Source organism: Bubalus kerabau, chromosome 9 (genome assembly GCF_029407905.1).
Source record: "Bubalus kerabau isolate K-KA32 ecotype Philippines breed swamp buffalo chromosome 9, PCC_UOA_SB_1v2, whole genome shotgun sequence".
Taxonomy (NCBI): Eukaryota; Metazoa; Chordata; class Mammalia; order Artiodactyla; family Bovidae; genus Bubalus; species Bubalus kerabau.
Window position 1 is genome coordinate 82,269,826 of NC_073632.1, and position 18,173 is coordinate 82,287,998.

An 18,173-nucleotide genomic window follows, 5' to 3' on the forward strand; every position below is an offset into this window, starting at 1 on the left:
CCTCCTCCTTTCTTCCCAAAGTAGACTTCTAGCCCCTGGGTACCACCGGCCTCTGATTTTAGAGATTCAAGTCTTTGAGTAGCTGAAAGATTTGGCCTGGATGCTTGCATTCCAAAAGGAAAGCTCGCCAACACACATTAATCCCTAAAGGGCAGGAACTGGAGGGGGCTTCTGCCCCTGACCTCCTCTCACAAGTACTGGTGCCCCCATTCACCTGGAAATAAAGAGCCAACCAAGTTTGCAGCTTAATATGACCCAGGCTCTCCCAGACCCCAACACTGCTAGCAGTTCTATTATCCCAATGAACTAGGTCAAAACCAGCAGACCTTGCTGATGGAGGGCACACCACAGGAAGCCCCTCTAGGCGGTGGTTTCTTGGCAGTTGTTTGTTAAGAGGGAGAACCTGCTTCTTTGGAAATTCAAGGGACCCCCTCCTAGAGTCAGCATCCCTGACAAAAGCTGGCATCCCAGATACAGAACTGTGTGAGGCAAGCCAAGAAGGCCCAGACTCATCTCTGCCAAGCAAACACTCCTGGGCTTGATATGGCTTAGCTCCCTGGCTGGCAGTCTGAGCTTACTGACACACACAGATACGGCCATATAAATGCAAACACACAGTTTAAGTGATGTATGGAGTCGGCCAATGTGGTCACTGTGAGGTGAGGTCCCAGTGATCTCACTCAAGCCTGGTTGGGGGCCCTGTGGCCTCCCTGCCCATGACGGGTGGAACAACAGAAGGAACCAGGCCACAGCTTTCCTTGGCCTGCCCACTCCAGGTCCCCTCCAGGAAGCCCCATGTCCTTGGACGGTGACTCTTCTCTCCTTCTCACTGATGTAAAGTGGGAGTTCTGAATGAAGGTTTTGTGCGGTGGTGAATACGTGCTGTTTCCTGAAGAGGCACGTCAGGGAGGCCTCTGTAAATATGGGCTTGGTACCGTGAGGTACCAAGGTACCGAGGGCAGGTCTGACCACGCTTGGGCTTGGGGTACATTTGCTGCTCAAGGATCATCCTTTGACCATCTCTCCCTGCCCTGTCATTTCTCAGATTGCCTTGAAGTGTGCTGACATTTGCAATCCTTGTAGAATCTGGGAGATGAGCAAGCAATGGAGTGAAAGGGTCTGCGAAGAATTCTACAGGCAAGGTTAGTAGGGATCCAATTGCTGAGTGTTCATCACCCCCTCTTCTTTTGGGCGTTTATCCTAATAAAACAAGAAATGGATCATCTATCGTGACATTTGTTATTTCATCAACTCTTATTATCCCCACTTTTCTCTTTAAACCTTTTGCACACCATCTGGCCCTTTTTTGGAAATAATTTAAAAATAAATAAGTTGACTTACTATGGAAACAGGTAGTAACGAGGTACAGTAACGTGAGCAATAGAGGGATATAGATAATTTTCATGGTTTTTCTCTGCGGATATAAGAGGTACAGGACAGTTTGTCTTTTACTCTGACCTTCATGTTAATGAGCTGAGCATGGCTTAAAAGCTAAATGCCATTTGGGGTCAATGTTTTCCACTCTGACAGAAGGACCTGGACTTTTTTTGTATTTCTTTCCCTTGCTTTCTTAAAGTGAATAAAGAAATAGAGCATATTTAGTCAGAGTTCATCCTCTCGTATATACATTGTGAAAAGACAAATGGTCCCAAGTTAGGGTATAATTTTTAAGAGGTTAACCTCATTCAGAAGTAAGGCAATGAATTAGCAGCAGAATCTGGACATTGGGTGGGATCTTGGCCTTTAAATACAGCTTGTTTCTTCAGGCCTGGTTTCAGTGCTCAGGATGTTTTTTCAGGCACAACAGTGCCCTGATGTTAGTGACAGCCTCAGGTCTGAGAGTCTGAGAACAAATAAAGCCTGAAGTGTCCCACATACCAGCTCTGTGGGGAGGTCAAGCAGCAACAGTGAGCCTTTTGGAGACGCCTCAGTAGAAAGATGAGTCAAAGACATTGAGATGGTCCCAAAGACAGAAGACAAAACAGAGCAGATTGGGTTCACATGGGGCCAGAAGGCTCTGCTCCCCATCTCTTTCCCTTGGGTAAAAGCACTCATGTAGTGTCCATTCTGTAAAATTTCACTTCAAATGAGTGTGAGTGGTTAGTAATCAAAAGGTCACTTCTAGTTGCCCATGTTCCAAGATCACCACTGAGGGAAAAACAAAAGGAAATATGATGAACTTAGAGAAGGGAGGTTAGATTAGATAAGATAAATACTTTACTATAAAATATAGAAAATATTGAAATAGCCCAATGAGAGAAGGGCTAGGATCTTCATCCTTAGATATCAAACAATGGGACAGAGAAAAGATGCCACCCTGTCCCTCTTGGTTTTGACTCATTCGTGTGTTCTTGTTGACACTGATTGAAGTTTAACCTTTTCATTTACTTATCTTACACTCTCCGGATTATGAGTTGCTTGGGGCAGGGACCATGTCTCTTGGGCAGATGGCAAGGCATACAGAGCTGGCGAATCAAAGTTGTTAGCTAAGTGGAATAAATGGAATCAATCAATAAAGGTAATCTGTAAGATGCCTTTGCCAAAATTTGTCCTCATAATAATACACATGTGCAACATTATAGGGGTTCCCTGGTGGCTCAGTAGTAAAGAACCAGCCTGCCAATGCAGGGGACGTAGGTTCCATCCCTGGGTCAGGAAGATTCCCTGGAGAAGGAAATGGCAACCCACTCCAGTATTCTTGCCTGGAAAATTCCAAGGACACAGGAGCCTGGCAGGTTACAGTCCACGGGGTTGCAAAGAGTTGGACACAACTTGGTGACTAAAAAACAAGTAGTATTATAAGAGAACAACCTTGAACATTTGTGACTCTGATCGCTAAGGGTGAGCTTTCATATACTTTGCTCCATATCATGTCTCCTGGCAGAGAAAGGAAAGTACAGATGGTGTGTCAGTTCCTTTTTAATTAATAGCCATATGATCTAGCAGAAGTTCAGCTTACTTAAGAGAAGACTAGACTCTCTGGTTATCCAAACTGCTTGTCCTCCATACTGAATTATTTTTTTAGAAATTCTATAAAGCACTATTTGTATCATTTTGAATAATCTTCTTCCAGCTTTCCATTTAGGATTTGGGTTTCCACTGACTGCTAACAATTCCTGCCAAAATATCTTTGATGATTCGTGATGTTGAGCAAAGGAAAAGCCCAAAAATCAAGGATGAGGACAGAGAGAGAAAGAAAGATGATTCCATGAATTAGGAAGACAGTGTTAAATTCTCAGAACAGATATTAGAACTCAAACATCATTCATCTTCTTCCTCTCAATGACTCAAAAAAAGTAGAATTTCTGTCCTTTGGTAACAACATATTGGTATCTTCTCAGTCAACCAAGATTCCCAGAAGTTTTCATTGAACATCTGCTTCCAGCCTTGTCTAATCCTCAGCAAAGCTGTGATTTTCCTATGTGCAAAGCTCCATTGGGGGTGTCCTGAAGGAGACAAAGAATTAAAGTTAATGTCTCACAAGCTCAAAATACTAATTAGTAAAGTTCCTGGAGGAGAGAAACTGCAATTTTCCTCACTGTATTTTCTACATTGATTTACAAAATGTCTGAAATATATAGTGCTTTATAAATCTGATGAAATAGTTGAAAGAATAAATGATCCAACTGGAAGAAAATCCTCTCATGGTGGAGGTCACAGGAGAAGATTTAGTGCTAAGGATGGTAGAACCTGAGCCGGGTATTAAAGGATGTGTAGACAGCACTGTCCAGTAGGATAGACACAAGGCACGGCCATTAAATTTAAAATAATTTGATTAAATGTAAAATTTAGTTCCTCAGTTTTATTAGTCTTATTTCAAGGGGCTACTATAGTGGGCAATGGAGAGAATATAACCATCATTGCAGAAAAGTCCCACTAATCTGGATAGAGAAGAGCGGAAATGGGAAGAGGCATGGGAAAGGGACCATCCCTGTGCCTTATAGACCAGTTTGGTTCCAGAGAAGGTAAGAATAAGAGGATCTGTTGAGGCCCCTGTATACCAGGCTGAAGTGGAGACTATGACAATGGGAGTCATCTTAGAAAGTGCAAGAAGAGCAACATATGTAGTTGAAGCAGAAGAAATACTAAAGAAACTAGCTAAGAAGCAGAAAATAAGAATGAGTTTTTAAGAAACCAGACGAAGATGTGAGATATGTATATGTATGTGCAACTCTTTGCAACCCTATGGACTGTAGCCCACCAGGCTCCTCTGTCCGTGGGATTCTCCAGGCAAGACTACTAGAGTGGGTTGCTATGCCCTCCTCCAGGGGATCTTCTTGACCCAGGGATCAAACCCGAGTCTCCTGCATTGCAGGCAGATTCTTTACCACTGAGCTACCAGGGAAGCCCATATATATATATATATATATATATATGTATGTATATGTACACACACACATACATATATATATATAATGGAATACTTTAGTTGTTGTTGTTGTTTAGTCCCTAAGTTGTGTCTGTCTCTTTGTAACACAATGGGCTGTAGCCTGCCAGGAATTTCCCAGGCAAGAATACTGGAGTGGGTTGCCACTTCCTTCTCCAGAGGATCTTCCTGACCCAGGGATCAAACCCACATCTCCTGCCTTGGCAGGCAGATTCTTTACCTCTAAACCACCAGGGAAGTCCACAGTGGAATACCACTCAGTCATAAAAAGGAATGAAATTTTTGCATTTGTGAAAACATGGATAAACCTGGAGGGTGCCATGCTTAGTGAAATAAGTCAAACAGGAAGAGATAAATACTATGTGTTTTCACTTATATATAAATCTAAAAAATAAAACAAATGAATGAAAATTAAAAAAAAAAAAAAAACAGAAACAGATTCACAGATACAGAGAACTAGAGGCTACCAACTAGGAGAGGGAAAAGGATGGGGCAAGACAGTAGTGGGGGATTAAAAGGTTAAAAACCACTAAGTATAAAGTAAATAAGATACAATGATGTAATGTACAACATAGGAAATAGCCAATATTTTATAATAACTTTAAATGGGCTATAATCTATAAAATTATTGAATCACTATGTTGTATACCTGTTACTAATTTAATATTGTAAATCAACTATTCTTCAATTTGAAAAAAGAAAGAAGCCAGACTAGAATGAAACCAGGGAAAAGAGATATTTCAACAGAGAAATAAACAAGATTTGCTGCCTCAATACAGAGGGTAGAAGGAAGAAAAACTTCCCTCCAAGTGTCATGCTTGACTGAAAAATCCCTATTAATGGAGCTAAGGAGGTGAGGAGTGAAGTCAACTTGAGGAGAATTCATTTTCATATTAAATGGTGTCATACCTGTCCTCTCAAGGCCGTTATCACCTGGCTTCCCTAAACCCCTCAGATTAAGCCAGAGTGATTTCCTCACATTGGTTTTGAGAATCACCATGGCCCTAGAGACCATGGGAGCCATGGCTACAGTCAGAGAAAATGACAGATATGTGGCATCTCAAAAGATTGTAGCTCCATGGTTAAGTGCAGACCTTCTTTTTTTTTTTTTTTTTAACTTTACAATATTGTATTGGTTTTGCCGTATATCAACTTGAATCCACCACAGGTATACATGTGTTCCCCATCCTGAACCCTCCTCCCTCCCCGTACCATCCCTCTGGGTCATCCCAGTGCACCAGCCCCAAGCATCCAGTATCGTGCATCGAACCTGGACTGGCAACTCATTTCATATATGATATTATACATGTTTCAATGCCATTCTCCCAAATCATCCCACCCTCTCCCTCTCCCACAGAGTCCAAAAGACTGTTCTATACATCTGTGTCTCTAGCTCTCTCCCATACAGGGTTATCGTTACCGTCTTTCTAAATTCCATATATATGCATTAGTATACTGTATTAGTGTTTTTCTTTCTGGCTTACTTCACTCTGTATAATAGGCTCCAGTTTCACCCACCTCATTAGAACTGATTCACATGTATTCTTTTTAATGGCTGAGTAATACTCCATTGTGTACATGTACCACAGCTTTCTTATCCATTCATTTAAGTGCAGACTTTCTGAAGCCAGACTTCCAGCATTAAATTTAGGCTCCCCTCCTCATTGAAAGAAGGACTTAGGTCAACAAACTTCTCTATGCTTCATCTCAATTTCCACATCTTGTAAAATGGGGGTTATACTGAGCTTGTTGTGAGGATTAAATTAATTAAATAGGCAAAATGCTTAGAACTGTGCCTGACACACAGTAAACATTGTATAAATATATGTGTTTTTCTCCTCTAGTTTAGAGGGGTGCATTCATAGCTGTGAATTCAGCTAGTGGTTCTGAGAACCAGCTTTTCTACTGATTAACCAGATTGTTTTTCCCAATGAGAAAATTACCCACAATTTTTCACCTTCATGAAGAATCGATAAAGTATTTTGATAAAGCTTTGCATGATGTATTTCTCCTTTGGTCTTCTAGCTGACAGAGGCATAAAGAAAGATCATCCTTACATGTATATGTATGACTGAGCCCCTTCACTGTTCATCTGAAACTATCACAACATTGCTAATCGGCTATATCCCAGTAAAAAATATGAAGTTTTTTAAAAAAAAAAGATTATCCTGACCTTTATACTTTATTTAACTTTCAGTTATACTAAGTAAAATTCTAAGGAGTCAGAATGAAAGAATCAGACCCTTATTTTGATTAATTTTGTAGCTCTAGAGATACTCGCATATGAGATCTTTCTATAAATAGTTCTTCTTCCTTGTTTCTTGCCTACTTATTATTTCTGGTTGTTCAGGTGAAACCAGATGAGGGTCAGGCAGAGTGGAAGGAGGGAAAAACGTAAAACCTGTTTTCTTAATCTGTAACTTCAAACCAGAACTTCCATCTCATATTAGGAAATTGGCCATTCATTTTCCTGTTTGTATAAAGTTTTGTTCAAAAGTTTATTCTAATCCCAGAGCGTACCTATTAACAATGAGCCTATTGTAAATGATCATTGATACTCTGATATTTTAAATTTTCACAGAAATTACCAGAGCAGGGCAGAGTCAGTCAGTGCTAGAGCATTCCTATCAACAAGGCAAGAAACAGTAATTCCCAGGTAACTCCTTCCAACTAGACCATTAAAAATTTCAAGTTCTGCATTACCAATGTGTTTCTTCTTCTTTCTTCTTAGGTGATCTTGAACAGAAATTTGAACTGGAAATCAGTCCTCTTTGCAATCAACAGAAAGATTCAATCCCTAGTATACAAATTGGTGAGTTGAGCTCAATTGTAATTTTAAATGAATAATTTTGGCACCTCGGCCAAGAGTCACAAAGAAGATCTACACACAGCTTTTGAAAGATCCGAACTAATCAAAGCCCCTTTGAATAACTGAATCCAAATAAACACTCTAGTCATGACCTATCTACTAAATAATTATCAATTGAGATGAAAAATAGGGTACAGTCTTTGTTATGGACCCTTAATAAACAACTTATATTAACTTTGTTGTTTAGAATTGAATCAAAACCAAATGAAGGAAAATAACAAGAATCAATTGTTGGCTGCTGAAGGTCAGATTAGCTCACACTCTCTTTAGGACTTGAAACATGGAAAATCTATAGTTTCAGATCCTTCCATTTTGGTCACTACCCTTCATCCTCAATACATAATTTCAAAGGCTGGGTCCCCAGACTCAGGCCCAGAAACACATGTGACACGGGGTCCCATGCTTCTTCACTTCAAAATGTATTTTCAGTCTTGTTCTCTTAGGGCCACACTCTCAAGTGTCAATTTCAATAAAGTGTTAAACTGTAACCCTAATTCCTTTAAAATAACTATTCGTTTCTCTCACTTCTTTAAACACTCTACCAATTCCATCTACATTTAAAGCAAGTCTTTCTTTTCCTTGCAGTTTCCTCCAGTTAAAACCAAACTCAGAACTTGAACTCTTTTACTTATCAACTATGGCCCTGACATGTACCAGTTTTTAAGTTTTTCTTAACTGCCTTAAGACAGTTTAGACAGAACTGCCTTAAAACAACTTAAGGCAGTCACAGTGCAGCAAGTCTCAAGGCTCAATGTCTGGAGATTGGGAGGGCACGGGGCACCCAAAAAGATCAGCTGAAAATTGAGAAAACCAGGCAGTTAGAATGATATGCTTCCAATTACTAAGGGTGAAATTGAATCCATAGTCTCACAAAAGAGTCTCAAAGTCAACCTAAGGAAATAGGAACAAAATTCATCTAGTTTTTAAAAATCTGAAGGGAATAGGCAAATATTAAAATAGATATACTGGAACACTGAAATTATTGATAATTTTTTTCCCAATTGCCCTTAATATTGTTATGTTTTGTTATTGTTATGTTTTGTTTACAATTAAACTGATTCCTTCACCTGAAAAAGGGAGAGGGGTGTTGTTATAAAAAGCAGAACCCAGGAAGAATCCAGAGCAGAGAAAGCTACAGAATTAGCAGCAATATCAACAGAAATGCAACCTCAGCCTCCTTGGATCCAATGCTGTATCTGGTTGGAAATTCTGCAGATGCGATTCAAAGGAAACAGACCCTGACCCAAATCCTAATCCCGGGGCCCAGTCTGTTAAACTCTGGTTAGAAAGGAATTTGCCAGGCACCTGTTAAAGACATTTTCAGCCCCCAGAGAAAAGCGCTCACATTGTTAAGCACACAACCTGGATTTGCAAGACAGACTTGATTTCGAGATTCTATTCTCTTGTTGTCATGAGAACACACTTATTTTGTCAGATCATATGTCCTGATTTTCAGCTCAGGAAAATGTGGTTACCATAGATACCTGTTTTTAAAATGGGATGAGGATTGAGTGCATAGGAAAATCCCATGGATGCTACGCCAGCACACCAGTAATAAAGAGAAAGAGTGATTATAAAACAACCCTCAGCAGATAAATCTTTTTGTCTCTATTCCACATCTCCCAGCTCTGTAGGTTCAAAGCTGGGAGGTGTGGTGTGCAGGGGCATATCAGGCGAAACTGCAAAAACCCAGATAGATAAACAGAGTCTAATGGGAGCTGTGGGCTCCAGCCTCCCAAACAAATATTTTTCCAGTGAGTGTGAATAATGCAGGTAGTTCCTCTGTCCTGATTCCCGTGGGACTGAAAATGTCCTCTCTTTTTCCTTTCCCAATTCACAATGAGGTTTTCCTGAGTGCCATCTCAGGCTTTGATCTGATTCTCTTTTTAAGTAATTCATATTTACCCAAGCGAAACAAGGATTTAATATCCAGCCCTCACCCACCTTCCTCCCCACTCCCATCAAACTCTGCCTTTCAAAAAGAAGGTGCTAAATTAAATGAATCTCCAATTGGTGAAACCTGTAGAAAGATGGGCTTCCCTGGTGTTTCCAAGTGTAAAGAATCTGCCTGCAATGAGGAAGGCCTGGGTCAATCCCTGGGTCAAAAAGATCCCCTGGAGAAGGAAATGACAACCCACTCCAGTATTCTTGCCTCAGAAATCCCATGGACAGAGATGCCTGGAGGGCTGTAGTCCATGGGGTCACAGAGAGTCAGACCTGACTGAGTGACTAACACTTTCACTTTCATAGAAAGATAAGGAGATAGGAATTCCCTGGCAGTCGAGTGGTTAGGACTCGGCAGTCTCACTGCCTGGGCCCAGGTTCAATTCCTGGTTGGGGAATTAACATCTTGCAAGCCATTAAAAAAAACAAAAGCTAGAAAGATAAAGAAAAAGAAGCCTTCTTTAATCCTTGTTAACTCTGAGGCCATCATTCTCCCCTCCCCCACATGTACCCCTTCAGGAGGACAATGTCCCCACAAAGTCAAGGTGAATGTGAATGTGTTAGTCGCTCAGTCGTGTCCAACTCTTTGCAATCCTATAGCCCACCAAGCTCCTCTGTCCATGGGATTCTCCAGGCAAGAATACTGGAGTGGGTTGTCATTTCCTTCTCCAGGGGCTCTTCCCAACCCAGGGATCAAACCTGGGTTTCCCGCATTGCAGGCAGGATTCTTTACCATCTGAGTCAGTTTGCACAAATACAGTGGGAACCTGTGGGACAGCCTCGAATCTAATCATGCAGAAGCTTTGCTTCATGAGAAAAACTGCCTCATGGTGTCTATTCAGACTTCAAAATCACTCTCCTATCTCCTATAAGAGGTCTTTATATCTAATGAGTAGAAATATAGAGATGCAACTCCAGAGTAATTTCAGGAAAAAAATCAGCTGAAGTTTTTAAGTACTGAATTTTTAAGTGTGGGATTTGTAACTTTTTAATACTTAGGGTAAACCTGGTAAATATTCACACCTTAAACTTCAGAATAGTATAACAATATTGCAGACTATCTTTTTAGATATATAATATCTCTTAAGATGCAAGATATTCAAAATTAGATATGGAGGTAGTCTAGAATAGCAAGCAAGAACATTACAGAATGAAATCTTAATTGTCTGGCTTCCTACATAACCTTATCAAAATGTACACAGTAAGTCGCTGGTTTAACTTTTTGCTCCTTAGAGTCAGGTTATCTAACATCATCTTATAATATTTAAATCGTATTTCACATCTAATGAGAGAATGCAGACACATATACTAACATTTAGAATCAATGTATCCTTTTCTCATCTCCAGAGCATCCTCAAAGGCTAAATACCGGCTGTTTGTCCAATAAAAAAATAATCCAGTCAAGCCTTATAATTCGCATGCCTATAAACACACAGGGATAGTTGTCGGAAGATTTCATTATGCTGAAAAAACTTGCCTCTCCCCATACCACAGAAGTCCCCTTCTCCCAATACCAACATTTCAAGGGAAATACAATAAAACCTAAATATATCCAAGTTTGTGATGAATCCAATAATTCCAACCTAGACTGGAAATTATCTTTGCTTTAATAAATCATGCTTAATATGGAAAGCACATTGACAGTGAGACGTGATTAGAAAGTTTAACAAGGCTAAAATAATTAAGAGAACAGACATGCTAACAAAGAAGTCTCATATCAACCTATCTTATCTCATCATTCAAGCAGAACTTTTATGCAGGAAAAAATCTGTTTTGAAGACGAATGAACTTTTATTATCTACACCTGGTTGCTTAACGTAATTGAAAGTAAGACAAAAATGTGAAACGATAATCCTGAAGAAATATCTTCAGGGTAAATGTATGAATGAACTCTTCAGATGGTCTAAATCAACAATGTGTGGCTTCCTGGTGTCACTTTCCCTTTCTTCCCCTCCCTCAGCCACCTTCCTTAGTTCTAGCTCATTTTTTTATTTTTTAACTTTTTTCCTTATATGTCTTTATCCTTCTTCAAATGAAAGTGAGAGTGGCTCAGTCATGTCGACTCTTTGCAGCCCCATGGACCATATAGTCCATGGAGTTCTCTAGGCCAGAATACTGGAGTGGGTAGCCTTTCCCTTCTCCAGGGGATCTTCCCAACCCAAGGATCGAACCCAGGTCTCCCGCATTAAAGGCGGATTCTTTACCAGCTGAGCCACAAAAGAAGCCCAAGAATACTGGAATGGGTAGCCTATCCCTTCTCCAGTGGATCTTCTTCAAATAGTAATAGCCAACATTTATTGAGTGTTTGCTATGTGCCAGGAACTTTCTAAGCATTTCACATGTGTTATTTCATTGTCCTAACAACTCTGTGGGTTTGGTACCCTTCTTAACTCTTTACAAATGCAAAAACGGAGGCATAGAGAGATTAAATGCTAAGCCTAAGGTGACTTACCTTATGCTCCTAGGCTGAGGGTAGGGACCACATCTTGGAGGCCTCCATACCCCTGGGGCCGAGTACATCATGGGCCCAATCGTGTGAGAAGTGGTCTTACTGCCCTGCTGGTGATGACATTGGCCTTGCCTGTTTCAGGTTTCATGACCTACATCGTGGAGCCCCTCTTCCGGGAATGGGCCCACTTCACAGGACACAGTGCCCTGTCTGAGAGCATGCTAAGCCATCTCGCGCACAACAAAGCCCAGTGGAAGAGCCTGTTGCCCAAACAGCACAGAAGCAGTGGCGATGGCAGCCCGGACCACAAAGGCCCAGGGACTGAGGACGAGGAGCAGACTGTGACCGAAGGCGATGCCCCGTAGGGCCCACCAGGCCTGCGCTCTGCTCTGCACACTGAGATTGACAGCCTCCTTGCGCAGAGGCCTCTGGGAGGGCGGATGCTTTGGGGGACTCTTGCTGATCAAGCCGGCCCCTCTCTGGACATCATCCAGGAGCTCTTCGGAATGCACCCTCCTCCCACTTACCTGCCTCCCTCCTTTTCCCAAGTGTACAGAAGCCATCCGTCACCTCAGCATTAGCTGCCGAAATGAGCAACTCCATTCCACGATGAGGGAGCTGATTCCAGGGACCGGCTTGGCCCTGGAGGAGAAGACTAGGGAGTAAGAAAGAGGTGCTCTTGCCATGGCCCTTGGGGCCCTGGGTCACACTGTGACGGGTGGCACTTCCTGAGTTCAGAGCATTTTAGCCTCGGCCATCGGACTGCTGATCTGCATGACAAAAACACCAGCATATTTGGAACTCCAAGGATATTGGTCTTAAGTGCAAGAGCACAAACGAGAGAGAGTGTTAGAGAAAGTACCTTCTATTTTAATAATAATTATTATTATAAAATAATAATAAATCTTTTTAACTTTTCTATTTTGTGCACTAGACAATGGATCTAAAACTCTGGACAAAGATTATTCAACGTGATAATCATGTACCCAAACGTGAACAGGGGGTTCATTGTTTTGTTATAGACTCCATGCCACTTTGGGTCAGAGATTTGGCATCTTCTCAATTTAAGAAACCACGTTTCCTATCCTATGCGAGGGGAAGGTGCTGTACAGTTCATTCCTTTGCACCATTAGTCAATCTGTCTTTTATCAATAACTCAGATTCAGTGACATGTTTATTTTCACACCTGTACATCTTCTGTAAATATCAAGCGCTACTGATTCCCATGCCAAAATACATGAGTATTATGGGATTGCTACCTGTATAAACAATGGCACTGTGAACAGAATACTGTTAGTTTTAATACAAGAGAATGCATTTGTAAATATGGTATAGAGTTTATTAATATACTATTGTTTGCAGATAAAGGCCTTAACTTTAAACACCTTTTCATCTTCTGAAAGCTGCCCAACTTAAATCCTCACAGATGTCCTTCTGAACTGCCTACCCATGTCCATCTTGATGCTTTCCAGCTAAGGTCACAAACCAAAACTGAATAAAGTCTTTGAGGAAATATTTTGGAAACTTCACAGGCATTCCGCTTGAGACCATAGTGTCTAATCTATGGCACCAAGCATGGTTTCCTCAGATGAACAAGACCCTTCAACAAGCCTGAAGTCACTTTCAGCACAGCGATGTTGCACTCTGTTTTAGCAAGCCAGCTGATTAGCGTGTGTTTCTACAGCTCCTGTCAAGGACATGGTGGTGTGTCAGCCTCATGGGACACATGGCAGGTCTCACCAGCCTTCCATAACCCTGTCAGCTAACCGTCAGGGACTTCCCTGCTCCCCTATAACACCATCATCTGTCCCGGCTGTAGTACCAAACCACCTTTGGTTTATGGTTGGCGTGAATTTCTTTGGTGTTAAGAGTAACTGGATTTTTCTTTTTCTTTCATTTCATATGAACTACCCAACTGTTTAGCAGACATTAACATCATTTAAGGAAAGAAAATATTTCCATTGTCTGGTAGAGTTTACCTTCCTCGCAGGTTACTGTGGTGAATTATGACTCTAGCTAGCAGAGTCACCTTGGAATTTTGTTGCCAGTTTTTCTGCAGACACTTGGCTGGAAAGTCAATTTGTTACAGCCTTCTTCTCTAGTCAGCTAAACTCCGCGCATTGAACCTTTTCTTTAGAAGTTCCAGCATAACTAATGTTAGATGAAAATTGGCAATGCCCCCTTTCTTTTTATCTTCAACAGTGTGGTAGTGGGGACAATGATAATATGATTGTTTCTGCTACTATCAAGCTGTTTCGCAAGCTGATAGAACCTCAGCTAACTCTCATTTCCTAAGTGCAGCTCTTTTTTGTCCTCCTAACATACAAATGAAATGTGAGAAACTTGACTGGATTGTATTAAGTTCCTGCAGAAAGACCGAGGCTTGCAGAGTTAAGGTTTAGGGTGAATTGGAAAGTTGGTTGTAGTTTCATTAAAGTAGGAGAGATGGTCAGAAGGTCCTAAAGAAAGTGTGAAAACCGCATGACATGGGTGGATAATAAGTTGAAATTATTGATATGGGTAAGAAGGGAAGTTGTGAAAAAGTAACACTAACTTTGGGTTTGTTTTTTGGGGTTTTTTTTTTTTTTCTTGTAATAACTAGGAACTGACACTATTCTTTATGGCTTTAATACTCTGAAGCTCTTAGCTTGGTGAGTCCTCAAAAGAGAACGCATTGAATGTATTTCTGCTTCCAAACTCGCTTATTTTGGTTTGGTGATGCAGAGGACTTTTGAGTACTCTAATTTTCATGAGATCAAATCAAAGAAAGCAATTACTGGGGAAGATACAGGAAAGATAAGGAAGAAGACACTGTTTTAGCTAATGGAACCTCTCCTTTGAGTTTAGAAAATGAACCTTGTTTAAACAATATTTATATCATAATTTAAATAAATAAGACTGGAGGCATTTTTCATAGTTTCAAATTTATAGGACACAAGTATTTTAGGTCTTAAAGAAGAACTCACAGAGAAAACTACCAAATATCTAACAGTTAAGCCTATGAAGCAGCTACTAGTACAATAAAAATCTGAAGCAAAATGAGATGTGATGCATAAACTAGTTACATTTGTCTCCTTCCTTCAACCATATGAGTTCCTAGATCCATTTTTTTGTTTAAAAAAAATGTGAAAACATTTGTTTTCTTTTTTCCTGCCTACTGGTGGCTGTCTTGCAATATTTCAATAGAAGGAGTCCGATTACTAATTAAGACACAGCTGTTGGATCATCTGGGGACTTTATCTTCACATTTTTTTTTTTCTCTTAGTCCCTGGATCATCACTTGCTGACTTCCCAAGTTTAATTCCTTCAATGCTTGAGAAGAAGGGAATCAAAGGGTTCAGGTAAAGTTAAAATCAAAAGAGAGAATAGATATCACTGCCAGCCCTGATGGACAAAGCCTGCTTTTCCTTTTGACAGCACCCGCAAACAGTCAGAACCTTTTTCCTGAGACACTGACCTGCCCATCACTCCCTGATAGTCCGAGTGAACATCCTGCTCTACCTGCCTAAGGCTTCCCGCGATGGGACGAGGATCGTGTCCTGCAACACCGTCACCAGATAGTGCTTCCTACAAACCACAGACTTGTTTTGTAAACTTTTCTCATGTTGAATCAGATCTGCTCACTGATTTGAACATTGGTTATGAGCTTGTATCTCACTATATTTCTTATGCTTTGTTCTTTTATGCAAACCCTTAAACTTGTGTTGTTTGTGTACACACGTGAAGTTTGGAAAACAAACAAACAAACACCTTGTGAGTTTTTGCTCAAAATGTGGCCTAAATATTCATTGGCATGTCTAGGTAAACAATGAAAAATAAAGATAATTTCTTAAAAATATCACACTATGAAAAATACTCTGATTTTCACCAGGTAGCATGTTATCAGCCAACCAGTCAATTCAAGGTCAAGGTCAAGAACACTGCTACAGACATGACTCATGTGATTCATTCCACTGGATGCTGCAGAAACAGCCATGTCCATAAAGCTATCACTTGCCAATTAGGGGGAAAGGGCCATCATTCAATTCTGCCTTTCCTCTGAGTCCTGATAGTTTTCTGATCCAGATTTGTGAAATTCATATATGAATGAGAATAATATACAATGCTTTAGGTTGTGGAACCATAGCAGACTTACTGGTGAAAAATATAGTCTTGTATTTCAGGATTGGAAGCCTCCAAGAACAACAGAACAGTTCAGGCAGGACAACTGAGTGTCTAAATCTATCTGGAAATAGAGGAGAAATGAAAAAAAACACACAAAAACTATCCACGTTTCCCAGAAACAGTGTTGTATCTTTATTTATCCCTCTCATATCTATTTTGTTAAGATTTGTATTCAGAATCTCACTGAGTCTTTAATGCTTCCCCATGTCTGAATGTAAAGTCACTTTTTTCATTTGCCAACACTCAGTGTCATCCAATCAAAATCAAAAGTGAGATCGCAGTGGTTTTCTGAGTAAAGGTCAGACATAACTTTCAAATGTACCCAGGAACCTAGGAGAAACATCATCAAATAGACCAAGCCTATATGAGCAACTGAATTTAATTCCACAAATATTGATTGAGGATCTACTATGTGCCAGAGGTTGGGCTAGACACTTGGGATATAAAAAGACCCAATCTGGGACTTCCCTGGTGGTCCAGTAGTTAAGACACTAGGCTTCCACTGCAGGGGGCGTGGGTTCGATCCCTGGTTGGGGAACTAAGATCCCACATGCCACGCAGTGCAGACAAAAAATAGAAAGAAAAACAAAAAGACCCAATCCTTTCAGGAGCATTCAGACTCATGTCAAAGATTTGCATTACCAGTGAACTCTTCTGAGATTTTGTGCGAACATCCATGAGGTTTCAACTTCTAGAAAACAACATAAGATCATGCAGATGAGCTTGGAAGGCAAAAGTGGTCCCAACCTTGATTCTGTCACTAACCTATTCTGTGACTTCAGGCAAGTTACTCTCTACAAAATTATTTCCAGAAAATAATGGTTGTGTTATGGTCCAGGAAGATTCCACATGTGGCAGGGTAGCTAAGCCCGTGCATTACAACTACTGAGGCCCACACGCCTAAAGCCTGTGCTCCACAATAAGAGAAGCCACCGCAATGAGAAGCCTGTGCACAGCAACGAAGAGTAGCACCCACTTATCTCAGCTAGGGAAAGCTCATGTGCAGCAACGAAGACTCAGTGCAGCCAAAAATAAACTAATTAATTTTTTAAAACCTTTAAAAAAATAAAAGAGATTGCATACAAAAAGCACCCAGCACTCAGTCTGGTACGTGGTAGGCTTTTAATAGATGCAAGTTTTCTCCTCTTAAATTATCAGACACTTCACAAATAGCCATTCATACATGGATAAGAATGTGGATAATGTATGGGGAATAATGTAGTAAAGAATGTTAGTGATCTTACACTGGGAAGTTAGACTCACTCCTGTATTTTTTTTACCTGTTTATTGGCAAAATTGTTTAAAAAAAAAAAGACTATCTGATGAAACCTCTTGCCTTAGCTACAGCCTACTTTTCTGTTTAGTCCTCTATATTCTAGATTAGAAGTTAATGTATCTTTTGTTAGCAGTTTTGTCAGAAGTTTCTGAGAAGGAAATAGCTCCAAAGAACAAAAATGAGAGTCATTTATATACATTGCATCTATGCCACTGAAGTCCCACATCCAGCTAGTGACGGCTCTGGTCCTCTGTGTCAGTCCCCAAAAGTTTGCTGGGCAGGAGGAGGCATGGACTGGTGCCTCCAGGCACACTTGGTTCATTCCCTCACACACCTCCAAATGTGTTCTAAGCTAAAGCTTATTGTCTGTCCCAGAGCAGGCCAGAAAACAGAGGCATTTCCTAATACCATGTCGAAGAAGGGAGAAGGCTCCATCCTGCCTCCCTAGGAATGTAATGGACAAACATTAGAATAATGACTAAATGAGGAGCTTTTAGCTATGAAACAGTATATAATGGTCTTTTTTTTTTTTTTTTCAAGTAAGTCAGAAAAGATTATCAGAACAGATTATTAGAAAAAAACTTTTAAGTTTTAGCTGATATGGTTTGACAATGCAATGATTGCCTTGCTTAGTCATCTAAGGAATGGTGTATCTTTGATTCAATTCCCTGAAATACTTTAAATTCTAGTATTGCAAGTGCTGATTTAATCTCCAGTAATTTTTTCCTTTTAAGGAAGTGATCCGATGGAGTTTCAAGTGTGGGCTTTGAAGGCAAACCAGAATTCAAACTCCTTGATCACTTACTATTTAACCCCAGGCAGATGACTTCACGTCTCTGTGCCTCCATTCCCTCATGTGTAAAATGGGAGTACCACCTACCTCCCAGGGCACTGTGAGGTCAAAATGAGAAGACATACAGAAACATATAGCACGGTTTCTAGCAGAAAGAGGATACTCAACAGATAGAAATTCTTACATCGTTTAAAGAACAAAAATTTACAAAGTGGGAGTTGGAGTATGACTTTCGGTTTCTCTGGTTGTACTTTTTTGTGCCAAAGAAAACACAAGGTCCATTAATAGACA

General features: G+C 40.5%; 1 protein-coding gene across 6 annotated transcripts in view; it reads left to right on the top strand.

Annotated features, from left to right (window-relative positions):
- PDE7B (phosphodiesterase 7B) overlaps nucleotides 1-15,487 on the top strand; it is a 369,928-nt gene extending 354,441 nt beyond the window's left edge. For all 6 annotated transcript variants that reach the window (XM_055535706.1, XM_055535708.1, XM_055535703.1 and 3 more), the window contains 3 exons: nucleotides 1,046-1,142; nucleotides 7,119-7,199; nucleotides 11,791-15,487. In XM_055535706.1, the coding sequence (XP_055391681.1) occupies nucleotides 1,046-1,142; nucleotides 7,119-7,199; nucleotides 11,791-12,014 (402 nt within the window). In that variant the 3' untranslated portion in view covers nucleotides 12,015-15,487. The remainder of the gene's footprint in view (nucleotides 1-1,045; nucleotides 1,143-7,118; nucleotides 7,200-11,790) is intronic.
- The last annotated feature ends 2,686 nt before the right edge of the window (nucleotides 15,488-18,173 follow it).